This window comes from Falco cherrug, chromosome 10 (assembly GCF_023634085.1).
Source record: "Falco cherrug isolate bFalChe1 chromosome 10, bFalChe1.pri, whole genome shotgun sequence".
NCBI classification, from domain to species: domain Eukaryota; kingdom Metazoa; phylum Chordata; class Aves; order Falconiformes; family Falconidae; genus Falco; species Falco cherrug.
This window is the reverse complement of record NC_073706.1, coordinates 7,446,090-7,472,935: the sequence shown is the minus strand read 5'-3', so window position 1 is coordinate 7,472,935 and position 26,846 is coordinate 7,446,090. Positions and strand designations below refer to the sequence as shown.

Here is a 26,846-nt window from a genome sequence, read left to right as displayed (position 1 = left end):
TGCAAATATATTCACGAAGTCACTGAAACTCATTTTGAAACAGGAGACCTCATCAGCATCCCTCTCACCCCCACTGATGTTGCTACTTACCTTTACAGCCAGCAACCTCACTTACAAGGACTTCCAATGCCACTCTGGCACCCAGCATACCATCCAGGATCAGAAGACAGACTGGCAGGGAGTATGTGTCACAGTTTAGGGGAGTGACCGAGAGGGTTTACAGAAGGAAATCATGACCAGCAGCACAAAATATGTGTCACTGTCACGACACAACTCTTGTGAAGCATGTGCCTGATAGATAAGTTTAGGTAAGCTAAAAACCAACAGGAGATACGCATCGCTGTTAGCATCTTTGGCAACCACCTTTTTCTCCAGGCAGTTTTCCCAAGCCCTGCTAAGGTGTTTCCACAGCAATATAAATTGCTGACTAACAAAACTTCTCAGACACTTCCAGTCCTCCTCTGTAGATTTCCAAGAAAATTGCACCTATAAATATCCTGCTGTAAAAAAAGCAACAGTGAATACTCAAAGGAGAAGTCTGCTTGGAACTGCTGGTATCAAAGGTCTCATCCACATCTGTTTAAAAACTGCTTCACTCTCATGGTAGACCTTTTCCCATGAGTGCTATATCTCAGGGAAAAAAGTTTTTACCTCCTCATGGTAGGCAAAATTCTTGCAAACATGAATGGAGACTAAGCCAGTGTAACATGTGACAATTACAGCAACAATCTCATGGGCCTGCAGATGGTTTGCAACCACTTGCCTGAGATAGCAATCGTCTTTCTTCATCAGCCGGCCATTAAGTTCTCCAGCTGGATTTGGGAAAATTGGTGGGTGTAAGGCAGTTGTGCAGCACAAAGAAAATGCACATACTCCAAGCTACTAAACAAGGGCAGAAGTAGAGCTTAGTATTTCTTCTCACTGAGAAATGGTATCCAGAAGTTAGCTGCTGCTTACAGGCCAGGCTCTATCCTGGCCTGATGTGCAAGCATTCCAGTATCTGTGGGAGGATCAAAAGCACAAGCCTCACCCTTTCAATTGAAGAGCAGCCCAGATCCAGAAGCAATAGGCTGTTGAAGACATTACGGCCACCCACAGCGGGAAATGCAATCATGTGTGGAATGGAGAGCGTGTGCACTACTCCCAGCACACTGACATACTGCCCCACCTTCAGAGGGCAGCTTTCAGGAATGGGCTTCAGGGAATCCATCTGGGCAAGTGGCTGCATCTGCTCACCTCCCACCCTCGTGCACCAGCTGAGCCTCCTCAGCCCACTGGAAGGACACCTGCACCCGGTCAGGGATGGCAAGCATGCCTTGCTTCTTCATGCAGTCAACGCTGAGACCATATCTCCAAGAGTCTTTCTGGCCCTGGCCATCCTCGCTGAGGAAAGTTACGTGAACTCAAGGGACTCTGCACAAAGTACAGAAATTAGGACAGCCCCTGGCTTTAGTATTTGCTTTGAAAAAGAGACTAAGGAAGTCAAGTTTATTCTCAGCACCAGAAGGCAGGCTTCAAGGTGACCCACCCACAGCATTCAAAACCAAACAGAGCAAGCGACAGGCACAGTGAAGTGCAGACTATCCAGCGGACAATTTTTCTAAATATAACACTAAAAAAATCAGGCAGATTCTCAGGTAACAGATAGAAATGGCCCTGAACCCGTTTCTGCGAACCCAAATAAATCTTAGGGAATATAATGGAATTGTTTCAATTTATACCATGAATATGGTCTTGCACAAAGAATATTTTTACCTATTACCAAGGCAACTCTGTTACTACCTGCAAGCTGCCAGGTGCTTCCCATTCACATTATTAAAGACTTGAGCCCATTTCAGTCACTGAAAGTCTTGTGGCAGGGGCCACATCCAGCCCTTGCTAGCCTCATGCTGGCACTGAGCAGAGAAAACAGGTGAAAAGAATTTTTTCAGACCCCAGAGTACCTGTTTCTGTAAACACAAAGAGAACCTACTCCAGCACTTTTCTCCAGAGTAATTTACTGTGAACAGCCTAGAAGGCTTTAGCACCAGTCTTTGGTAGGTATCACAAGGCAAAGGGGAGATTTTGGCAGTATGTACTGGGAACCTCTGAGAAGGTCACTCTCTCACTGTCCCCTGTCCATTCACCCCACTGAAAGAGCACCAGTCCTCCCCTCTGCAGCATGAGCTCACCTGAGGATCAGCCAGGTGGCCTGAGCAAGAAAAGTCTCAGCAAGAGGGACATAAACTGCAGTTTTCTGCAAGATGAAGGCTGCCAGAAGACAGCCAGTGCCAAAGGGTCTCAGCCCTAACTGCACCTTACACCCAACACTTAGATGGGAAAGTGCCTGGGAACCCTAGGTGCTATAACAAACCAGCAGTCTCCACAGTGCCAAAACAGAGACTCAGGCTGAACCAAGACACTTGGCTTCACCCCACCACTGCAAGGGATCTGGCAAAAAGGGGTGGAAGAGGAACTGCAGAACAGCTCTTTAAAACCCTGGATGCTGTAGAAGAAACCCTTTGCTTCAAAAAGCCTTCCCCTTACTGCCTGTGGGGCAGTCTGAGTGTCCTGAAACCTGGATCTTCCTAGGGCAACCACAAAACCAAGTTTTGCTTCATTGCTGTCCAGGGTAACATCTAACCTGTCAACGCAGCTGATGTGTCAGATAACTTAAGTCTATCACTAAGCAGAGATGGAAGCAGAAAAAATAACGCAAAGAGTAGAAGCAGCAATGAGTAAAAGGATTGTGCTATCCCATAAGCTAATGCAGCTACTTAATAGGTGGGTCTCAAAAATATAATAATCACCATGCAGTCAAAAAGATGCCTGTATTTTGGGGAATACAAATGTTAAGTGTGTCTCTGTGTATGAAAACATGTCTATTAAAAGCAACATCAGACAGAGAAATAATCTGTGGTATTTTCCTCTCAAATCTCATGGCACCAAGAAACAGAGCTGTTTGAGAAAAGTAAACATTTACTTAAACATACCAGCCTAGTGAGTGACTCCAGATTTCAGTTTTAGAAAATTACAGAAGTACATGCAGTATTGTCTCCTCCTGCTATAACTGACAGAACTGACAATTCTGCCTTAATCCTCACTGCCCTGTTCAGCCACTTCACAGCAGCAGAATATGACCTCTGGACATGCTGTGATTATCCTTTGCCAGCCTCTGAGAGCTAGTAGGGAGCTCTCTGCAGAGGAAAAGCTGTAAGCCAGCCTTCATCCAAAACATACCTCCTGGCCTTCATCTTCACATGCAAAACAACCAGCAGACACTCCAGATCACGCAGAAGTCAGGCAGGCAATGGGACAACAAATGCTAAGGACAGCTTTGAGGAGGAAACCTTTAAATTGCTTTAAATTCAGTGTGAAACCTCTCCCCCCGTATCTTTTATCAAAGGGCTATATTAAGAGATTTTCAAATGGGGTCATCTTCCCTCCATGCATGGGAATTTATGTAGAATAGTTTGTTTGATGGTTTCTTTATTAACCGGGAGGCCTACTTCATTACTCAGCTGTAACAGTTGTACTAGGAAGTCCACTGTAGCTGAAAAGTATTTGAATAACTTGTGGTTACACACCTGAAAGTTATCTGAGCCTATAGCACACAATGCTGCCGAGAGCCCACAGCTGGCCACAGCCAAGTTCAGCCAGCTCTCCGTTACCCAGGGTGTTTGGAGCAGCAGCTGTAGGTAGGATATTCCATACAGCAGAAAAAAAGACATTACGGCACTAAAGAATACGACTCCCCACAGCCTGTTTTTGCCAGTCTGTGCTCACCATATATCCTCATTTTCCTGAAACTCTGTCCAGACAGACTTTTGGTAAAGGCAGTCACAATCACATTTTTGAGCGCTGTATGTGGGAATTTGGAGCAAAGGTGTGGAAGGAGTGCTAGGGGATGCTCTCCAGACCCAAACTGGCTCCAGAAGAAAGACACAGATGTAAATTCAAGTCACAGCAAGGTACCCAGCTGTTTGCAGGCACACCAGAAACTCCAGCAGATGAGAGCTTTGAAGCAAAAGCCTTTCAGCACAGAAGACTTCCTCCACCTCTAACTCCTCTAAATAAGCGCCTCTGAAAGTTCAGATTTTACTTTCAGGGTTTGTCTCCACTTTGTCAAACTTCTTGTTCTTTCAGATAAGCTAATGACCACTGGTCCAGAGGGATATTACAGCACATTGCTATAGGGGTAAGGTGAAAGAATCCTGACTACATACACACAGAACAACCCAAATGGATGGTTTGGTGCAGAAATTCCATCTGGCCCTTACTAAGCTTTGGGCAACGCATGCTCACAGCACCCTCTACAGATGCCAGGTCAGAGAGCTCCATGCTGAAGTTCATATGCCATATGGTTCCTCCAGCTAGCCCATGCATCCAGGCTAGAGACCATTCACAGGTTGCCCACAGTGGATCCGTTATCCTCAGGCAGTTTTGTCCTCCATCCCTATGCATACATGCAAGAGCAGCAGTGCTTGAATCTCAACCCAAGCAACTTGCCTTGGAGAAGTAATAAAAACTGTAAAGAACATTTTCCAACTACATCTGTCCTTACAGCTCCCGCTGGGCAACCAGCACTTTCCACGCCCTAGAGCATGCTTGCTGGTATGTATGCTCATTAGATTATGAAAGTAATTACATTAGCAGCAGTTCTGATCCCTCATCAATATGTTGTTTCAAGAGATCATGCTGCTTATACTAACGAGAAAAATCTCTACCCAGTTTTTAATGGAAGACTGCTTTGAATGCTAATTAATAGCTAATTCTCCATTGTTGCAGTTTGCTTCTAAACATACATGCTAAAGGCCACCGTTAGCTCAGATACCAAATCCCCCCCAAAACCACAGTTTTTTAAGCTTGTAAGTAGCAGAAATAGCCTCTAAACTTGTGGCTGATTAACTTCCAGTCCAATATTAGAATATTAATTACACTGTTGCTACCAGGCAGTAAAAGTGACAGAGCAATACTTCAAATGCTGCAGGAAATCATTGCTTAAGCATTTCCTCAGCCTGTTAGCCATGCCTCACTTATGCCCTTGAGCTGCTTTAAGCCAAAGGTCACCACTGGGCTAGCCAGCTCACCAGCCCAGCTCACTGCAGCCCCTGCATGTGCACCCAGCTGTATACAGGCAGCAACCCCTCAAGCTGGCATCTAGCATGTATGACCCATCAGTTACAAGCTTCCTCAGGCCCAGAACTAGCAACCCAGGAAGCTTCAACAGCTGCCAGGGGAGCCCTGCTCCTCAGGAACCTAATGAGGCTGCTGGGGGGATTGGTCTTTAACCCCATCCAAAAGGCATGTACCTGCTGCGCTGCTTCCCAACAGCGGCATATGGGGAACAGCTACTTCATTAGGCCAGGGATTTGAATCCGATCCTGCTGAGACACTGCATTAATATATATCCCAATTCTTCCCACCAGCTTGATCTGAAGGGGCTATTTACTTCATTTGCATTGCCAGTGGGGTGTACAAATGGTACCAGATGAGGACCTGCATGAAGCATCTGCCACGGCCTGTTTGTGCATCATGCAGACACCACCAACTTCCAGGCTAATGGGCACAGCAGATGGAAAATGCCTTCTCCCTCCCTGCAGAGCAGACACTCCATTCAATCCTTTTCCGTGTGCAGACACCACACAGCACAGGTGCATCGACAGATTTTTCACCTCTACCGCTGCCAGATGTGTAGTCAATTGATCTGAAAGTCAGAGGTATAGGAAGCAATGTTAGGGCTCCTGACCGCCTCTCTGGTATTAGGAAATTAGGTATTGGAAAAGCCTTTAGCTTCCTCTTTAGTGGTTCCCTACTTCAGCACTTGAGCACAATTCTCATTTCATTCTCCTGCTCTGCAAACCTGGAAGTTTGCCAAACAGCATCCAGGGGAAGGCTGCACTATCTGAATGAACATCTGCCATTAAGTCTCTCTCACCAGAAGCACAGTCATCCCCTACTAGCTGAACACACTGCACCAGGGAAATGTTCAAATCCTCACATAAGCTGACATCAGCTTCCCTACCTTCCCAGACTGCTGTCACCTTTCTGCAATTCATGTATGGAAGAATTTGCAAAGCCAGTGACTTACCTATAAACATGCTAATCTACACCTTTTAGCAGGCCAGCTAAAATCCCCCCACTGAATCATTTACACCAGCTGCTCTCAGCAACAGGATCTAAGGGAGAAGCTATGGGAGAGTCCTTGTCCAAACAGAGCCAAAGTACATACTACACCTCTCCCCTCAGTCCAGCACAGACCCGTTGTGGACCTTTAGCACCCAGCCGTTGTGTACAGAGCCATGCCTGTGACACTTCCTGCAGCACAGCAGCAGCCACAAGTCTCAGTGAAGCACTTTTACTTCAGGGTATGTGAAGCTACATTGCCATGAGATCATGCCCTTCTCCTAGCTGGAGGCAGCAGGTATGTAAAGCAACCACTACACAGAAGCACTGTTGCCACTCAACTCCCAAAAACTATTAGGAGATCCAGAAATTGGCTGTTAAAGGTGTGTAAAGAGAATTTCAGTCACCAGCCAAGTTCTACCCAGTACTCTTATTTTATTAAAAATAGGCTCTAAACAGTACAGAAATGTACACTGCGCTGCAGCATCAAAGACACCCCTTCCCCACTTCACAGGCTGCCAATAATATATTTCCAAACCTTTCCAGGTAACAGGGGAGAGCCAAGACTTGAATCCCACCCCCTCCTTACACAGAAGGCCATCCTCCCATACTTGACAATTGCTCTTCAAAGAGAGCATTCCTTGTTTTTAATAATCCTGGTAGGATAACAACAGCTGTTGTGATGAATGCAGCCCTTGCAGACAAAAACATCCAATTACATTAAACATGCGGCAAGTTCCAGAATCCATTGCAGTTAAACGCCTCATACCAAGGGAAAGAAAAATTTAACACCCTTCGCCCTTAAGCTGGCAGGACACATTTATCACTCCTGCTAGCTCTGAGAATAGACCAGAGCTGTTGCAGGGTGATGTGAATGCTGTAGCTTGGACAAGGGATCACGATCACAGGCAGCAGCATGGAGAGGGACATCATTAGCAGAAGACAGCTTTCTGCTAGTACACTGAAATCACAGCAGGTCCCAGGACAACTTCTGACAAATCTCAACCTGTCAAGAAAACAGCCAACATTTTGTCAGTCCACTCTGCCACAAACAGCAAATACATAGCTTTCAAATCCCCCCAAAAGAAACAAGACAGCTAGGGCTGCTCTGCAAACATCAAAAACTTCTTCACTGCTAGGCACTGCAGACAGGGTGTGCTCTTCAAACTGCATTGTTTGCAGTTTTGGAGCTTTTGGAGTAGTCCTTGATAAAAGCCTGGGGGAGCTGACTGAGAAGAGAATACTGGAATAAGGTAACATCTTTGGTCAGCTCTACCAGCTTCACCTTCTGACACAGACCATACTCCTTCTGAATTCAGGAGTACCATACAGAAGGGTTACATTTACACTCTTCACAGATACAGGCTACCAAGGAGACCTCATCCTCCTTGGAGAGATGATAGCTGCACAACAGGCACCTGAACAGTAACACAAGGCTGTAACCGAGTGAAGCCAGCAACAACAGCAGTTTATCCAATGGAAGAGCTCTGTTAAGCACATTTTCTACAGCATTATTGAAATCCTAATTGGACAGCCAAATTTTCAGACTGCACATTGTTCACCTTTTTAAAAAAAAAAAGTAACAGCAAAAGCAATTCCTCTCTTTCAAGTAGACACACTGCTGGAAGCTAACTTTGATCCACATTTGTCCAAGGCATTGAGAGAACCTCCCATTGGGGGGTGGGCAGGAAAAAAAGAAAAACCAAAAAAAAACCCCAAAAAAACCAAAGCTCCCCGACTTCAAGCACCACATTTTAACACTGCTTACGTGGGGCAAAACAAAAAAGCTATGCTAATGCCCTCAAAGTTAAATTGAAACCTGTCAAGAGCTCTCTACCATTTACTCAAGATCTTCTGAAAGCAGGAATTATTTCACTTTTCATCCTCAAGTCTTTTACACATCAGATAGTGTTATACAATCACTGTCACTGTGGTATGGGCAGACAGCACCCTCCAGTGCTGCCCACCCCTCAAAGCAGGGAAACTACATGTATGCTACACACAGTTACAAGAGTGTGTAGCCTCAACATACAGCCACATGAGGAACAGAAGCATCTTGCATCTGTGTAATCAGTCAGTTTGGCTAAAACAGAACTCTGCATAAGCATTGCCAATGCAATTGGGGGAAAAAAAAGTCTAAAGCTCTTCAGCTGAACATTAAAAAGGTAATCAATGACTTTGACAAATCTCACATACAGAACCACGAACAAAGTATTAATCCTTTCAGGAAAGATGGTAAAAGGAAACTTAACCTCCAGGGACAGTTAACTGGTCAAGCACTACAGAAGCAACTGCCCTGCAGAAAGGTGATTTTCCCTTTAAATTTAAACCAACGAACACAAGTGGACCAAAGACTTACCATTACAGCCTTGTCCAAGGAACACATATACTGGAGCAAACCAGGCACCTCAGAGTTATCTCTGCCAGCTACAGCCATCACATCAGGTCTCCCAGGGGCTCAACACCCCCACTGCCTCTGCAGAATGCTGTGAGTAAAACCAAAGGGAACAACAGTTAGCACCAGGCCCTGCTGGGGTGTGGGACACAGAAGCACTCCCCTGCTGGTGCATCAGATGTGACCTGGCTTGAACAGTTAAGAAATCAACACTGTCGCTCTGATGGGGAAAAAAGTTCAGTCATCACTTACACCAGCGAGGCCCAGGGCTTTGGTGGCTGCACACTCACAGCAGCTGCACCACATTCCCACCCTGCCTGGCAGATCCACAGGGACCGAGTGAACTAATGGCAGAAGAAGTAGAAAAGCCATGCACACTTGGTATATGGCCACCACTGCACATCTGCAACCCCCTCACACTCCCTTAAGTTGGCCAGCAAGGGGTGAGGCAGAAAAAACACCACCTCTCTTCCAAAGGGACTCTGCAGTCAGGCTGGCTCCTGTCCCTGGCTGGGGAAGCTGCTCTGAGCCACACCTACCTGCATGTCCCCATGCAGGGTGTCCTTAACATAAGCTCTGAACAGAATGAATGCATCAGGGAAACAAACGGGACAGAGCTTGTAAACCACCATCCTGCTCCCACTCAGCCTGCACTGATGCAGCTTGCAGATTCCTTGCCCTGCTGGTTCCTGTTCACTAGCCACACCTGCTACCTTGGACATGCTGGAACAGCAGCAACAGGAGGCACAAAGGACCTTGTTGCAATGCTTCTGCACGAGGAAAACTGTACTTTCACCTCTACATCACCTTTGACTAATGCTCAAATTTTACACATCAGTCTCCAGGAACAAATTAGAAGCAACTTCAATACAGAAAGGTACTTGCCCACCATCTTTTTTTTTTAATTTAATTAAAACACGTGATCAACAGCTACTTTTAAGGACTTACCATTTTTACTTGCTGAAGGCTCAAAAGCATGGTGGAGCAAACCAGGCAAATGCCCTCATCACATACTTATTTCCATCAGCTACAGCCATCACATCAGGTCTCCCAGGGGCTCAACACCCCCACTGCCTCTGCAGAATGCTGTGAGTAAAACCAAAGGGAACAACAGTTAGCACCAGGCCCTGCTGGGGTGTGGGACATAGCAGCACTCCCCTGCTGGTGCATCAGATGTGACCTGGCTTGAACAGTAAGAAATCAACACTGTCGCTCTGATGGGGAAAAAAGTTCAGTCATCACTTACACCAGCGAGGCCCAGGGCTTTGGTGGCTGCACACTCACAGCAGCTGCACCACATTCCCACCCTGCCTGGCAGATCCACAGGGACCGAGTGAACTAATGGCAGAAGTAGTAGAAAAGCCATGCACACTTGGTGTATATGGCCACCACTGCACATCTGCAATCCCCTCACACTCCCTTAAGTTGGCCAGCAAGGGGTGAGGCAGAAAAAACACCACCTCTCTTCCAAAGGGACTCTGCAGTCAGGCTGGCTCCTGTCCCTTGCTGGGGAAGCTGCTCTGAGCCGCACCTACCTGCATGTCCCCATGCAGGGTGTCCTTAACATAAGCTCTGAACAGAATGAATGCATCAGGGAAACAAACAGGACAGAGCTTGTAAACCACCATCCTGCACCGATAAGGAGAACTTCTGTACTTCACCTCTACATTACCTTAGGATAATGCTCAAATTTTACACATCAGTAAAGTATCCAGGAACAACTTCTTACAGAAAGGTGCTTGCTCACCATCTTTAATTTAAACCAGGGATCAACAGCTACATTAAGGACTTACCATTTTTACTTGCTGAAGGTTCAGGCATGGTGGAGCAAACCAGGCAAATGCCCTCATCACATACTTATTTCCATCAGCTACAGCCATCACATCAGGCCTCCCAGGGGCTCAACACCCCCACTGCCTCTGCAGAATGCTGTGAGTAAAACCAAAGGGAACAACAGTTAGCACCAGGCCCTGCTGGGGTGTGGGACACAGAAGCACTCCCCTGCTGGTGCATCAGATGTGACCTGGCTTGAACAGTTAAGAAATCAACACTGTCGCTCTGATGGGGAAAAAAGTTCAGTCATCACTTACACCAGCGAGGCCCAGGGCTTTGGTGGCTGCACACTCACAGCAGCTGCACCACATTCCCACCCTGCCTGGCAGATCCACAGGGACTGAGTGAACTAATGGCAGAAGAAGTAGAAAAGCCATGCACACTTGGTGTATATGGCCACCACTGCACATCTGCAACCCCCTCACACTCCCTTAAGTTGGCCAGCAAGGGGTGAGGCAGAAAAAACACCACCTCTCTTCCAAAGGGACTCCTGTACTTTCACCTCTACATCACCTTTGACTAATGCTCAAATTTTACACATCAGTCTCCAGGAACAAATTAGAAGCAACTTCTTACAGAAAGGTACTTGCCCACCATCTTTTTTTTTTAATTTAATTAAAACACGTGATCAACAGCTACTTTTAAGGACTTACCATTTTTACTTGCTGAAGGCTCAAGCATGGTGGAGCAAACCAGGCAAATGCCCTCATCACATACTTATTTCCATCAGCTACAGCCATCACATCAGGTCTCCCAGGGGCTCAACACCCCCACTGCCTCTGCAGAATGCTGTGAGTAAAACCAAAGGGAACAACAGTTAGCACCAGGCCCTGCTGGGGTGTGGGACACAGCAGCACCCCCCTGCTGGTGCATCAGATGTGACCTGGCTTGAACAGTAAGAAATCAACACTGTCGCTCTGATGGGGAAAAAAGTTCAGTCATCACTTACACCAGCGAGGCCCAGGGCTTTGGTGGCTGCACACTCACAGCAGCTGCACCACATTCCCACCCTGCCTGGCAGATCCACAGGGACCGAGTGAACTAATGGCAGAAGAAGTAGAAAAGCCATGCACACTTGGTGTATATGGCCACCACTGCACATCTGCAATCCCCTCACACTCCCTTAAGTTGGCCAGCAAGGGGTGAGGCAGAAAAAACACCACCTCTCTTCCAAAGGGACTCTGCAGTCAGGCTGGCTCCTGTCCCTTGCTGGGGAAGCTGCTCTGAGCCACACCTACCTGCATGTCCCCATGCAGGGTGTCCTTAACATAAGCTCTGAACAGAACGAATGCATCAGGGAAACAAACGGGACAGAGCTTGTAAACCACCATCCTGCTCCCACTCAGCCTGCACTGATGCAGCTTGCAGATTCCTTGCCCTGCTGGTTCCTGTTCACTAGCCACACCTGCTACCTTGGACATGCTGGAACAGCAGCAACAGGAGGCACAAAGGACCTTGTTGCAATGCTTCTGCACGAGGAAAACTGTACTTTCACCTCTGCATCACCTTTGACTAATGCTCAAATTTTACACATCAGTCTCCAGGAACAAATTAGAAGCAACTTCAATACAGAAAGGTACTTGCCCACCATCTTTTTTTTTTTTTTAATTTAATTAAAACACGTGATCAACAGCTACTTTTAAGGACTTACCATTTTTACTTGCTGAAGGCTCAAGCATGGTGGAGCAAACCAGGCAAATGCCCTCATCACATACTTATTTCCATCAGCTACAGCCATCACATCAGGTCTCCCAGGGGCTCAACACCCCCACTGCCTCTGCAGAACGCTGTGAGTAAAACCAAAGGGAACAACAGTTAGCACCAGGCCCTGCTGGGGTGTGGGACACAGCAGCACTTCCCTGCTGGTGCATCAGATGTGACCTGGCTTGAACAGTAAGAAATCAACACTGTCGCTCTGATGGGGAAAAAAGTTCAGTCATCACTTACACCAGCGAGGCCCAGGGCTTTGGTGGCTGCACACTCACAGCAGCTGTGCCATTCCCACCTCCCCCATTAGACCCATGGGCAGCAATTCATGCAAATCCTTCCCTTGAAAGAGCTGGATGGTTGGCATGCTCAGTGGGCTCATGGGACAGGGGAAACTGCAGAAGTCCAGAGAAACACCACTGACATACGGGTAGAGCACAAGTAGCTCCACAGTAGAGCACAAGGCAGCAAGACAGATAGAAATTAAAGGGCGGCAGGCAGAAATAACAGGTTATGCACCCTTACAGGCTTAGGCTTTATGGCCATGTGAGACTTCCACCTTGCCAACACAAAAGCAGGTCACATATGGGGCAGTAAATGCTGCGGTCAGATCTCAGGTAGAGGCAACAGCTCGGCTGAACATGGCATCGCCCATGCGGTGACCACCAACGCACACCTACCAGCAAGGGGCAGGGCTGGAAAGTACAGAACCAGCGTCCCCTCCAAGGGTGGCCAGGCCAGGCCAGCCCTGCCCTGCCCCACGCAGGGCCGCAGCAAAACGCCGTGTGCCTCCAGCGAGGCCTGGTCCCAGCCCTGCGGCCACGGGGCACCCGCCAGGGGCTGAGGCCATCAACCCATACCGTGCCCAGGCCGCAGGCTTCTCGCCCAGCTGGATGTGCCACCTGGCACAGGGAGCGAGAGGAGGCACAAAGGGCCCGGCCGCATGGCTCCGGCGGGAGGCAGCGCTCTGCGGCCCTCCCCGCGCTGCTGCCAAGCCTCACGGGACAGCGACCCGGCAAGGCCTTGCAGGAGCAACGCTGTAACTCTTTAAAAAAAACCCCCATACATAGTTGTATATATATGCACTTTCAAACAGTGAGAAGCGGTTTCTTTAAGGGCCTAGCATGGCTCACCTGCCAGAGGCCGGGGCCCCGCCCGCACGGCACGCAGGACCCCGCTGCGCCTCAGGCGCGACCTGGCCTGAGCAGCGAGCGATCCCCACCGCCGCCCGGCCGGGGAGGGAGCTGCCCCCAGCCCCGCCAGCGCGGCCGCCCACCGGGAAACACCACCGGGCCCGTGTGGGACCGGGCCGGAGGCCCCGCGGCCGAGCGGAGAGGTGGCCGTGCCGCCAGCCCACGCGGCCGCTCCTTCAGCGGGACCGACAGGGAAGCGCCGCCGGCGGCCGCCTAAAGCCAGCTCAGGCGGGCAGGCCCGGCGGGAGAGGACACCCGCACCCCCCAGCCCCGCCACCCGCCGCAGCCCACACCCACCTCAGCCTCACCGGAGCAAGAGGGCGACGAGCCCCGAGCGAGGCAATTTATAGGGCCCCCGGGCCCGCCCCGGCCCCGCCCGCGCTGAGGCGGGAGGCCGGGCTCCGGCGCCATGTTGGGCGGGACCGCGGGGGCGGCCCGTGCCCCCGCTCCGCTGTGCACTCGCCGCCGGGGGTCTCTCCCGGGGGCGGCGGGGGGCAGCGTCGTTAGCTCGGTGCTCCGGCGGGCGGGGGGCCGGTGGCGGGGCGGCGCGGTGCGCCTGGCAGCGTGGGCGGCCGGGGCCGCCATTTCGCGGCGAAGGGCTGGGCGGACCGCGGCCGCGCCGCCGCGTGCTGGCCGCCTTCCCCTCATGGCGGTGCGCGCTCGGAGCCCGCAGCCCGCCCCAGCGCCGCGGCGGGGCCCGGGCTGCCTCTGAGGCGGCGGGGCGGCCGGTTCGCCCGGCGGCTGCGGGGCTGGGCCCCGGCCCCAGCCCCGGCCATGGCCCCGCGGGGCGGCCTTGGCTCCCGCCGCGCTGCCTGGAGCTGCGGGGCTCGGAGCTGGGCGAGTGCTGCGTGGTCCCGGCCTTGGGGCGTCGGTGCAGCCAACGGGCTTTGCCGGCATGGGCCGGTGTGCTTTTGGAAATTAAAAAAAAAAAAAAAAAAAAGGGTTTGAAGATGTTTAGTGGTTTGTCCACAGGCATGCGCAACATAAAGCCTGTGATCAAACCTTAATCCGGAGCAGGAGCCCCCAGACAGTTTAATTCCAGGACTGCCTCCTTACACGGCTCCTTTCCCTCCAGTTTAATTCCGGGACTGCCGCCTTGCACCGCTCCTTTCCCTCCAGTTTAATTCTGGGACTGCCGCCTTACACCGCTCCTTTCCCTCCAGTGTAATTCCGGGACTGCCTCCCTACACCTCTCCTTTCCCCCAGCCCAGGCTCCTGCTGATGCGCACCTGGGTTCCAGCTCGGGCCTGTCGCTGGGGCAATGCCTATGGCGGGGGGACCAGCCCAGCAGCCGTCATCTTGTTTTTAGGTGGCCACAGACAGGCATGTGATGTTGCATTAAAGAGCTTGCCTCGGAGTAACCTGAGGAATGAGGCAGCAAAGGATGTGTCTGCAATGAGAACGGCCTGGCATCTCGCTTGAGCATTGCTGCGTGCAGTGGTTTTAAGCTAGAAGTTCACTTTGAACATGGGGTATGAATCCAGTCACCCGCATCCAGTGGACTCCTGCCGCATGACGTTCTTGAATACCCGCTGACGGTCTCACTGACCTACACTCACACAGATTGTGTGCATCTGTTCATGTTCTGAAAGATCAGCCAGACACAGCGTTTCATCCCTCACCAGTGGTCACTGTATAGCAGGGATGCCACCGTATGATTCGGAAATGTTCTGCAGCCGTGACCCTCTTGCACAGCACCTCCTGGGGAAGGGAGGAACTATTGTCGCTAGAGTAAGACCAGCTAAAGAGATTGGGTTGAAATGGAGTCAAAGTTTAAGAGGCAGGGGGACAGGCAGAGGAAGGCACAAAGCCATATGCTAGTTTTACATCAGCAGGGTGGTCTTTTGGACTAAACACAGGAGCTGAACAAACCTGAGTTAGTTCTGCAATAAGCAGCTGTGGTCTAGTCTAGTTCAGAATCGTGTAATTGCTCCATGCATTGGGGTTTTCCATTTGCAAAACGCACACTGGTTATGTCAAGGCACCAGCCATAGCTGTTCAGTTGCTCACTCTCAGTTGTATGAAGTGTTAGCATTGGGTGACTTGTCACATCAGTGCTTCAGCAAACCAGCTGTTACTTCGGTATCAAGGTTTTACTAACTAAACAGGGATTCAGTGACAAGGGGACCAGATCAAGCGGCTTGACAGGCGAATATAACCTGTGGGACCGATGGAAGGGGTGGTTCAAGGGTGGTGCTTGAAATGTGATGAGAACAAGAAAAGGCACGTGGTCAATTTGTCAGCTAGTTTGCAAACACACGGCCAAGGCTCTGCAACTTTGCCTAGAGAAGCCATGTGAGATATTTTAGACACTCCAAAACAAGCCTGTCTTAGTCACCTCCTTGTCTAGTAGTATCTACAGACATACATACTGCAAGTACATATATAGGCCTTACAGTATGTTTGGCATAACACTGCATAATTCAGCTACCATTAAAATGCTTTTTCCAAATTAAATGTGTTTGTAGGCAACTAATTCTTGAAAGCAGCTTATCAAACAGGACTTGTGGAATAAATCTCAATCCCATTAATCCAAGTTCCAGAACACCAAAAGATGAAAAGACAATCAAAGGAAGGACATTTTAAGAGGATTACAGGGAAAACTAATCTTGTTACACTGCAAACCCATGTCACATGTGCAACGCAGAAGAAACCTTAAATGTGATTTGTGTTGCCTACCTTGCCAAGGAAAGAAAAATGGGAAGGTCTGGGACGTTGAACAGCTGCAGCAGAACTTAATGTCAAATTTGTTTGATTTCACTGGGCTTTATTCTCCTTGGCAGAAACGTGTTGAAAATCTCTTCAGCTAGATGAGTTCTTCAGCTCAGTCAGGGCTCATTGTAGCAAGACTCGAACTCAGGAAGTTCCTCAAGAGGCAGCAAAAGTCAGAACATCCTCAGGTTCCACTTCTCCTTGTTATTTACTTATGGAGGAACCTCTTCTGTGGGGCATTGCTGGCCAGAGCAGCCAGCCTGTGAAAGCTTTGCCTCACAGCTGATCAGCAGGACTTTTGGCTGCAGGACAATTGCACCCTTTTCTTGCACAGGGTGGATATTCACTGCAGCTGCAGGCAAGAACCATGTGCTGGGGCTGGACCTCTCCAGTGTTGTGTCCCTGTGTTTGCTCTTGTAGGAGTCATGCAGGAGCAGTTCCTCCGTCTAACCTTGCAAGAACGGCCAAAGTGAAGGTAAAAGGTTAAAAGGCACTTGGTCGCATGTGTTTTTTTAAAAGCACCACGATTTCTAAAGAATGCTTTCGTATTGTATGCCAGGCTTCACAGGGACATGTTTTCAGCCTCTTCCAAATGCCAACACGGAGTGCTAGCACAGAATCAGTCTTTTTCTCTAGGAAGGGAAAACCTGATGAAAGAAGAAATGCTTCTGAATTGCTAAACAAGACCTTGTTAATCTCATGGGATGATTAAATATTTCACATGCCAGCATCCAACTGCTACATTGTTACGTTTGGGGTTCTTTTTAAATCAGAACTGAATATGAAGAAATTCAAACTTCAACTGGGATGCAGCCTCTGACTTCCCCACATAATAACCTCAACTAAAAACCCAGCACCAGATGCCTCCAATATTCAGGCAAATTCTAATACAGATTGTAGTTTTCCAGCATAAAATTTTGTAATAGATTTTTTTTTTTAAAAAAAGTATGCATCAAGAAAGCCCTGAAGAGATCTCTCTGAACTGTTGGGTCAGCAATTTCATTGTAGAGCACTGCAAGAATAAATAAAATGGCGCACTGACAAGGTATTGAAAAAAAGTCTTAACGAGCATCTGCCAAATAATACACACTGGTCATTTGGAATATGAAAAATTCCAAACACAAAATTCACAGAATGGATTAAAGGGCAGTAAGAAAGAAACTGCTGTAGTTTAGTTGTGGAGCCAGAATTTTTCTAGCCTGGAGCTAAAACTAGACAGAAATTAAGACTGTGAATGACCCAGCTGAGTTTCAGCAAGAGACCCAACAGGGAGATGTATTCAGATTCACTAGTTTAATGGGCCTATTTGCACATAAATGAGCGCCTCTTTTATGGTTTCCTACAGACTGTCAAGGGTTTCCTTCCAGAAATGATAGAAACAGATCATGGCTACAGTGTGACTGTAGCAGGAACTTCAGGGCTGTTTGCAGCAGCAGAGAGGTCGGATCACCAGGATCACCAAAGCACTCCTACAGAGAGATCCCAACATTCATTTTCTGATGAATGCAAACTTTCCACAGGGATGCTGTGGTTTTTTAGGGTATGGGCATTGCAGCGAGTCGTGGGGTGAGCCAGAGAACTCCACCTTGCAGGACTAAGTCCTCTGCTGATTATATGCATCTGTCCAGGTTTACCCTTAAAATTGATCAAAACGTTTCAACAGTATTTCCAAGCTCAGATAAACCACTTAAAACACGGAAACAATAAATGCCTGTTAGACGAGCAACTGCCTTGTTAACAGCTTTGTACTGAGAATACAGCAATTTCAGATGCTGCATGACACCAGTAAAATTTTGCAAATTTATGGGCTAGACTCTACAGAAAACCTTTTTGGAGGGAGAAGGGAGCTTTGATGGCTTACAGATTTTCTCTTTGATTATTAGCAAATGTTTTTTACATAGGCGTTGATGAAAGACACTGTTCTGACAGAAAGAGATGGAGCAAAAAGACAGAGGAAATTGAAGACCAATATAGTGTTAACTTAAAAGTCACTTTAGAATTTACATCCTTCTTTATCTTGCAAAAATATCCAAGTGTTTTTAGTCCATTTACATGAGACAAGCTTTTCAGCTGCAGTGTTGAAAGAACACATGCAAGAGGTCCAATACCTTACAAGACTTTTCCTTTTCAGTTTAACTCATATGGAAATGCTTTGGTTCAACAGATAAACAGTTTAGTTAATCTGCAGTGTATTATTAGCTACAGTCAGGAGGCACCACAAGCCTTGCTAGTGGCTTCTTGGGATCAGGAGGTGTTATGGTAGGCAGACAGGACCAAGAGAAAATGCATCTTGTAGGAGCTGACCTGTTTTCAGAGCAGTGCCTGGAGTGATCTTTCAACAGCACCATTTTTTGCACTGGGGTGATCTTTCAACAGCACTCCAGGGCAGTCAGGTGAAGAGCACAGGACCCCACACAACCCTGAACGTGAGTACAGCATGTGCTCTGACTTCCACCTGAGTTTGGAAGAACACCTCATGGAACGTTTCATTGACACGTGTTTCCCCCTAAGGAAAGGAAAGATACTTCATATACCTCACAGATGTAGGAATCTGTCCATCATGAGCCAGATAATCTTCAAGCCTGCTTTAAGAGATGTTAACTGTTCTAGGAGTAGGATCCTGCTCATGGACAGAAGGGGAGGAAGACAGTAGGCATCTTTATGAAGTAGGAAGGGAGGGGTGAGTATGCCACATAACTACAGGCCAAACCAGCTTCCCAAAAGAAAGTGCCAACAAAAAATACTGATAGACAAGAAAATGGGAAGGAATGGCAGCATCCACAGGGTATCTGGAAACATCATTCCCTCCCTGGGTAGCCCAGAAGACCATGGGCTCAAGTGCTTGGGGATGCAATATGTGCAAGCTTGTGCACATTGGTGGTTTGAACACTTGCCACGTGCTTGTTGAAGTGGGACTAGCTCTGTTTAATGTCCAGTGTAAACAAAAATGCACCACATTCAGCATGTGGCAAAAAGCCATTAAAATCAGTGAAGTTATATCCAGCTGCCTGACGAATGATGAGAGGTCTGTATTTGACCCTGTTTAAGTATCACTTTAATCTAGGTACATCTTCCCTATCTGCGTACAATTATGGAACAGCGGAATGGGGAGGTGTTAGTGAAAAACTACTCTTAAAAATCATTTTTTCTTTTAAATAGAAATCAGCGTTGGGTTTCTACATCAGCCCTTTACCACACGGAAAAACAAGGAGTTAAAACACTCACTGAAAACACCAGTTATCTTTGAGGTTACACAGTACAAGAGAAAGCACAACAGTTATTGCTAAGATTGCTTAAAGAGAGAATTATTTAAATGTTTAGCCTTTGTGAGTTTGAAGTAGCCCATTTTCTTCAAGTTTTTATCCACTTTAGTAATTAAAATAACTTGGTGGCTTAACATTTTAATACATAATCTTCTCTGTATCTACTTAACAAGCTTTAACGGGAATTTACAAACTTTTTATGCAAATGTAGTGGCAGTTTGTAGGACAGTTATACTGAATCTTATGTACAACAAACTACCAATGGATTCATTTTCCCAGAGATGCTTTCTTTTCCCAGTTGTTTTTTCTAGGCAAGAGCTATATGGCCCATCTCTGTTAAAACCAAGCTACTGTGTGAAAACAGAATGAAAGCAATACCTAGCAATCAGACCACAATATGTATCTGTACTGTGATGTACTTGGTTGTGGCTTTAAAATGTTAAAATTGGCAATTTGGGAGATTGTACCCATGATAAAACGGAGAATAGGAAATAGGAAATTATCTGTAGAGATACCCAGTTGTCCCCAAACAGATTTTGCATTTGGACTTTGACATGAAAAATATCAGAGCCTTTGTCCCTTAACACGGGGTTGGGATTCCCTAAAAAAAAAAAAAAAAAAAAAAAAAAAAAGGTATTGAAACATAAAGTACTATCTTCTGGTTGGAAATAGAGAAAAATAAGAGAATGGTAGTAGAGAATGAAAGTATTGAAAACATGCTCTGTGAAGAGTATTTTCTGCATCGTTAACATGGGACGATGTTTTAAAATCTAAAACATTCTCTATTAGCAGCTGGCTAAAAGTGTGAAATTGGAAGTGTTAGAATGAGTAAAGTTTAAAAAAACGATAATATTTTCATTTCTGATCAAATACAATTTTGTTGCATTAGGATACTGCTAGTGGTATACAAAATAATTTGAGGGTTTTTTGAGAACAAAATACACTCTTGGGTAAGTATGATTTGCCATCTGTATGCTTTTATTCAGTTCTAATCCAGAGATTAAATGAATACCCTAGAAATTTGCTCTAACAACTTGATTTTTTTTCCCCAGCCTCCTTCCATGGGATATTCAGGTTCATGCTCAGAAGTTCCTGGGTATTAAAGTATTAAATACTATTAAAGTATTAAAGTACATATCCAATCAGCAGGTAAAGGGAAGACACAGCAAGTCACAGCCACAGAGATGAAGTTGAGTATTCTCAGGTTTGTAATCACCTCTGGAGCAACAGTTCTTTGTCTCAGCTTAAACAGAGTCATCATCTAAATAAAATCACTTAAACATAGAAGCCCTTGAGGAAGACCTAACATGGAATCACACTTACTCTGTTGGTTTCTATCTGCAGACTTTCACAATAAAAGCAGCAAACTGTTATGTGGTTGCTTCACAAATGCAGACTAGTGAAGTGGTATACACATACCCTATCCCTTCCTGCAGTTAGGCACTTTTTGAACCTCCACCATTTGTCTTTATATATACTAGGACAGAATAAAACTATTTTTAACTTTGATCAGTGGGTTAGAAAAGAATTTTGGTTTGATCCTTAGGTAACACAGTAATTGCAGTGGAACTCCAAGTACTGCCACATTTAACCCTGATCTATGTTACTAATACTTGGCTGGAGAATTGAGAACCAAGAATAACTCCCCTGCTGACTCCAGACTCACCAACTGAGTCCCTTAGGATAAATCTTTTCTGAAAGAAATATCAGCTGTCTATATCCAAAACCAAACCAAACCAAAGCAACAACCACAACATTATGGGAATGTATTTTACTATTATTGAATAACAGGTATCGCAGTGAATCCAGGCTGCTTCTCATTCTGTAGGCACATTTTAGCTATCCTACAGGTCAGCATTCCCAAAAATAAATTTTGCACAAATCCTTTTCTTTAAGCTCTCCATCCTGAAACCAAGAATTAAGGATCATGAAATGTCATGTTTCTTCCTTTGGGGAGTCAAGAGTTCCTACTAACAAAATATTCTGCTTTAAGAAAAAAATACCCTGACCAATTTTCATTATTCTCTTTTAACTTTTTTGTGATGCAGTCTCACAGAAAAGCTTTGTCTCAAGGACAGCAAACTGACCCATTCAAGAAAGCAGACAATACTCCACAATCCCTGGTTGAACATGGACTCCCTTCCTGTGTGTACCCCAACTTCAGAGCGCAACTTCTTACTTAACATAGGAGACTTGAGCAGCAGTTGTACAGCTTGACAACACAGTGCTGGAAAGGTTTCATATGCAGCACATCTACAAAGCCACTCTTCAGGTTCTTAGATGAGACATTCGACTGCATCTCTTCAAAGAGCAGTGGCACAGTGCAATTCTTTTGACAAGAGCCACTACAAAGTGCAGCTGTATACTTGTACGACTAAGAAAAGGCTTGACGGAAAGCAATGCAAAGAGAAAGCGGTACGAGTGCTTTCTTTCCAATACCAGAAAATAACATTGAGGCTGGAGTCTGTCAAAGTCTAGGCGCGTGAGGGAGTACAGACAGGACGTTTTCTTTGGTGAAAGAAAATGTGTTACTTACACTGTCTGGTCTCTGCTGATCTTATTTACAAGCTGAACTGTTGGAAAATGAACATAAATATTTCCAGGATCTGTTTTCCAAACTCCAGCTACCTCTTTTAAGCCTGTGTGCTCTGCATTTGGAAGCAGGATGGGCAGGTGCTAAAAAAGGTCCAAACGAACAAGACTGAAACGCACTGATACTCAGTGACTCGTTCTGCCACATTACTTCTCCCGTCCCCCAGTGACCTACCTCCTCAGGAATTGCCCTCACAAGTTACTAAATCAGGAGTGGAAGCCCCGCAGGATCAGACCTCCTTCCTCTGCACCTTGCAGCAGTGACCCAAGGGCAACCTGACTTGCAGAACACTGGCTGGAGGATTTAAGAGGCTGGGTAGTAACGTCGTAAATACTGAAAATAAACAAGATCATTGTAGCAGGTGTTGTTAGTTGTTAGCACAATAGTTACGAGCCCGATAGATCGGATTAAATACCGTTTTCCTGACTCCCAATTGAAACTCATTAAAGGGAAGTTTTCTGTAGCTGAACTAAACATTCTGAGTGCAAAATCTGACAATTTACTAAATGTGCAGCAGGTTCTGGAACACTCAGATTAGTAGTGCCATATTATTATTAATTATTATATTATTATTAGCGCTCAAAAGTACTTTCTGAGAAACATAGGAAAAATGCATTAATTTACTAAAAATGTGGTAATTTAAGCAGAGTCAAAATAATGGGGAGAAAAAATGCCTGGTAAAATCCACTTGTGGAAGAACAACCCCAAGCAATAAAGATCTGAATATGAGAAAGTAATTTTGGAATGGACCCTATACTTAAATTTTCTATAATGGCATCATTACTGAAACACATGGCATGAAGCCCAAGCTAACGTAAACTAATATTCATATTTAAAGCTCCAGCTCATTCACTTGCAGTCAAAAGGTTTCCTAAGATCAAAACCAAAAGTTCAAAGAATGAATCCAAGAAGGTGAGGTGTCTTGCGGACGGCACTTTGCTAGTGCTGAGAAATGTAAGCTTTGTACCAGTACTAGTCTGCTAGACTGCTGTGGTCAGAGAATTTCACCTTCACCTCTGTTTTCTCATATTTTTATTTTTTGTAGAACATTTTAGTATCTGTTGAACAGAAGTGTCATATAAAGCCTTCAGGTGATCACATATAATATGTAGCCATTCTTTCTAGCCTTCGCTCCGTCAAGCACAGGGGAGACAACCAGAAAAGCAAGCGACGGCAGTGCTCCAGAAAAAACACTTTTATCTCGAACTCACTTTGGCTTACCTAGAATCCACACAGTGACCTGAAGGCTTCCATCATGAGGCTGTGACTACAAGGTTTTTGACAAAAGAACCTTCTCTTACATAGCACCTCTAAGATGACAGATGCATTTAAGAGTACTGAAACAGAGGTATCCATGGCAAAGTACCTTACATCAGGTAATACGGAACACAGCACTATCAACAAATGAATGCCGCAAAACAGTCAGAATAGGCTGTAGTCCCACCTAAAGAGAAGACTCCTAAGTAGCAGCGGATAAAGGCAGGGAGACCATTTACACCCACTCTCAATGTGTTTTCCAACATAAATTCGTAAGTAGTTTCTAAGTTGTAAGAATTTGCAATACAAAGCCTCAGCCTAGCAAGTTTCTTTTAATTTTTAAATGTACAGCATTTTAGTTCTACAAATGTAAAAAAAAAAAAAAAAAAAAACCAAAACAAAACCAAACAAAACCCAAACCCCAAAAAACCTTTACAATGTTTTTTTTTTTTTTGCTTATAATGATCAAAACCAACTTGATTCAATGAAGTCTGGTATGCAGTTAACGTGGCCCAACTGCTTTCAATAATGCAAATGAAGTGGCCGAGACATTTAGCTTTGAGACACAGCATATGCAGTAACGGCTCTCTGTGACAAGAGTTACTACACACACTGCAAACAGGTGTTTAGGAAGTGCTGCTACAGATTACTAGTTAAGTACACACTGAACGTAGTCCACATCCAAATGATACACTGTCATGTGTCAGTCTACGGTGCCAGCTTTTGTTGCCAGAGGGAAAGTTTTGTTTTGAAAGTACTACTCCCCAAAAATTACTAAGTGCAAGGCAAGGTTATGATTCAAATTACAAGCAAACAAGGAAACTTAAAAGTAGAGACTTAAACTTTGAAATCATACCAACCTGTGTGCCAGGTTTCTTGTCATAATCGTAACTTTAAGCTCCCATTAATACACTTGCACTAACACACTGTGGCACAAATACCAAAATGTACCCACGTTACTTTTGAATTTCCTTGACCTTGCCAGGCTTTCACATCCTCCACATTACTAAATAGTAGTTATTTATATGTAATTGATAACCATTGTACAGTTACTCCATAGCTTTACAATACTGCCCGTACTATATCACAAGCATTACAAATCCTATAAAAAAGCAGCCCCTGTAGTGGCATACAAGAATAAATTAACCAAAAAAAATTTAGTATTACCATTTATTGGTGACAAACACTACGTTTTACTTACATTCCATGGGGAGAAAAAATTCCAGCGTAAACAATGAACTGAAGCAGTACTTAACTTGCAAGGCTATCGTGCTTTACCTGGACCATATGCAAAAAACTTTATTGCACACAGTTCAGTGCGCAATAACACAACATCAAAAGCAACACAGTTTATATATAAACATAGGTAATTTTTTTCAGCCCTACATGGAGATGTAATTAAACAGTATAAAGCACTCAAGGAAAATCAATCTGCAGTTTTATATGCACTACATTGAGATCATATCCTGTAATGTAGTGAGCCGTGTGCCATCTATATACGCAATCCTTAAAACATAGATGACAGATCATTTAAAGTCATGTTGCATTCGAGTTCCCCTACCCCCCCAACTCAAGAAAACTAGAAGTTAACCAAAAATGATCAAACAAAGTTTAAAATTCCTAAAGTGTTTTAATTCATTCAACCGTTGGATAATTAAGCTAGGTTTGCGAAAATATTGGACTTTTTAAAATGGTGGGCACACAATTTGTTTCCAGTGAAACGGTGCTATTTCAATAAAAACAAAATAACCACATACACGGATATGATCTTCCCAAGTTAGTTCACAGATAACATGTCAGTCTCAGAAGACAAAGTTTCTAAACTGTGCTATTGTTCTAGATACAATTAAGAAACTTTTAAATGAAAAATTTATAGTGTCATTTCAATCAAAACAACATAATGAAACTAAAAATTTATCACTGTTTGAAGAAAAAGCAACGGTTATGATTTAGACACTACAGTAGGTTGTAAAGACTGTAGCACTCTAAAACAGTTAGGTTACATTAATAGGAAGCATTTGATTTTCTCTGGTGCTTTCGGTTTGGGTCCAGTCAAAAGCCTTTTTTAGGCAGTGCTGTCCAGTGTTTGTCCCAAAGTGTTTGAGTTAGCTGGTTTGAGAAGAGGATCACTTTCCATTTCTTGTTTCACACATCTACAAATGAGAAAACACCTGTTACTTAGGAGATAAAATACAATTTCCATGAGTAAGATGCTTCTAAATCTGATACAAAATATTTGAGGTGCATATATATAACAAGGTGTTTCCATATAAACGGCCTCCGTTTTCAATCAATTAGCACTTTGTTAATTCCGCCATTTCGACAGCTTATTATCTAAGTGAGAGGCTACACTTATTTTTTTTTCCTGGTCAAAGGGAGTAATTTTCAGTCCCTCCAGTTTCTGCTGAAAGCAAGCTGTGATACCTATAAATCGTTTACATTTTACATACAGAAGATTTCTAGAAAGAGAGGAGCAGCTGTAACACTTCAACACACTGCAAAGTCACACTATTTACAAATATACACGAACAAATCGTTTAAGCAGAGGGATCACAGTCCGAACTCCTCTGTATCACAGCTATTACAATTTATCCCCTTGTTCCTGCTCAGTATTTGCATTTGGCACATGAAAATTACAGGCTTGATCACAAAACCTACCCTCTTCTCCTCCTGAAGAAGGTAACAGCCCATTTTAACTTTTCTGGCAAAGAGAAACACCGTCACATTTTATTTGTTTATAGAACATCATAGGGTTAGAGGTTTTCATTAATGCAAGGAAAAGTCAATGGGTCACACTCACACAGACATTGGTCCATTTCCTGTTCTTGGCATCTCTGTGGTTTGTTGGTCCAACTCAGACAGCAACTTTAAGATATTCAATGCAGCCTACAGAAAAGAGAGCAGTCAGCAATTCAGCTCGAGTCCGTTTCATTCATTTAGTGAAAGCAGGACCAGGACTCATTTAAAATAAAGTAAACGTTCCAATTTTGGTAGGGTTTTGGTTTTTTTGTTTTGGTTTGGTTTGGGGTTTTTTTTTGTTTTTTTTTTTTTTTTTAAGATGCATCATTATGGTGGAAAAAATGCAATGGTGTAGAATTTCATCTTGCTACATCTAAACAACAGAATGGTGCTGTGGCTGGGGGATTCGCACTGCATTTGTTTTGCAATGGGATAAAATTCAGCAGTGCTATTAATACCATGGAAAAAGACACTAAATTAGTAATGGCTTAAAACTGTACAGAGCTTAAAACAAAGGACATCAAAATACACAGAACAAAAAAAGTCCTTTGCAGAAAAAGAAAACAAGTTACATAAGAATAAAAAAGACAACACAGATAGGGCACATGTGAGTGTTTAAAAGACGACTCGATGTGGCATGGGTAATGCAAAAGTAAGTCACCTCCTTTGAGAACTGAGAATTGCCTTCAACTGTATTCAGACCAGGTTCAGGCACACCTTTTCAGAATACCGCTGATTAATTACGGCACATGCATTAGTGAAAGCTGAGCATCTGAACACAGCAAGGTTCTCACGCTGGCCCAGTCACAATATTTAAGCTCTGAACTGGCTGTCCTTTTCCCTTCTACCTCCTGCGCCGACTCGTGCCTTACAGGAGGCTCTTTACAGCAGGATGTAGAGGTGGGTATTAAAATGTCAAAATTAAGTGACAGAGTTCAAAGACATCTGTACTGAATTACAGCCATTAGAAAATTACTGCAAAATTTTTTTAGTACACAAATCAGTAAAACCAGGTTTTTCCACATTGCAAACTATTACTGTAGCCTGCA

General features: G+C 45.2%; 1 protein-coding gene, 1 long non-coding RNA gene and 5 other non-coding genes across 17 annotated transcripts in view; all 7 read right to left on the bottom strand.

The window, feature by feature from the left end:
- Positions 1–6,516: 6,516 nt before the first annotated feature.
- LOC106630943 (uncharacterized) lies at positions 6,517–13,554 on the bottom strand. 2 transcript variants are annotated; one of them, XR_008734214.1, is made up of 7 exons: positions 13,531–13,554; positions 11,985–12,120; positions 10,987–11,122; positions 10,294–10,429; positions 9,449–9,586; positions 8,465–8,591; positions 6,517–7,111 (listed from the first exon to the last, which is right to left on the bottom strand). It is a non-coding gene; the product is annotated as an uncharacterized LOC106630943 (long non-coding RNA). The 2 variants fall into 2 exon arrangements; XR_008734213.1 differs by lacking the exon at positions 13,531–13,554 and having other exon boundaries at positions 11,985–13,492.
- On the bottom strand, positions 8,666–8,758 carry LOC114015025 (small nucleolar SNORD12/SNORD106). Its single transcript, XR_003558747.1, has one exon. It is a non-coding gene; the product is annotated as a small nucleolar SNORD12/SNORD106 (small nucleolar RNA).
- Positions 9,661–9,752, bottom strand: LOC114015024 (small nucleolar SNORD12/SNORD106). Its single transcript, XR_003558746.2, has one exon. It is a non-coding gene; the product is annotated as a small nucleolar SNORD12/SNORD106 (small nucleolar RNA).
- LOC129737022 (small nucleolar SNORD12/SNORD106) lies at positions 10,504–10,596 on the bottom strand. The gene has a single exon (XR_008734355.1). It is a non-coding gene; the product is annotated as a small nucleolar SNORD12/SNORD106 (small nucleolar RNA).
- Positions 11,197–11,288, bottom strand: LOC129737021 (small nucleolar SNORD12/SNORD106). The gene has a single exon (XR_008734354.1). It is a non-coding gene; the product is annotated as a small nucleolar SNORD12/SNORD106 (small nucleolar RNA).
- LOC114015023 (small nucleolar SNORD12/SNORD106) lies at positions 12,195–12,286 on the bottom strand. Its single transcript, XR_003558745.1, has one exon. It is a non-coding gene; the product is annotated as a small nucleolar SNORD12/SNORD106 (small nucleolar RNA).
- A 10,660-nt stretch (positions 13,555–24,214) lies between the features above and the next one.
- The window catches only part of STAU1 (staufen double-stranded RNA binding protein 1), a 32,824-nt gene continuing 30,192 nt past the window's right edge, over positions 24,215–26,846 (bottom strand). For 8 of the 10 annotated variants that reach the window (XM_055721984.1, XM_055721982.1, XM_055721985.1 and 5 more), the window contains 2 exons: positions 25,859–25,944; positions 24,215–25,211 (listed from right to left, as the gene is read on the bottom strand). In XM_055721984.1, coding sequence (XP_055577959.1) covers positions 25,124–25,211; positions 25,859–25,944 — 174 coding nt within the window. In that variant the 3' untranslated portion in view covers positions 24,215–25,123. Of the gene's footprint in view, positions 25,212–25,716; positions 25,760–25,854; positions 25,945–26,846 lie in introns of those variants that run through there. The other 2 variants (XM_055721987.1, XM_055721989.1) reach the window with 2 other exon arrangements.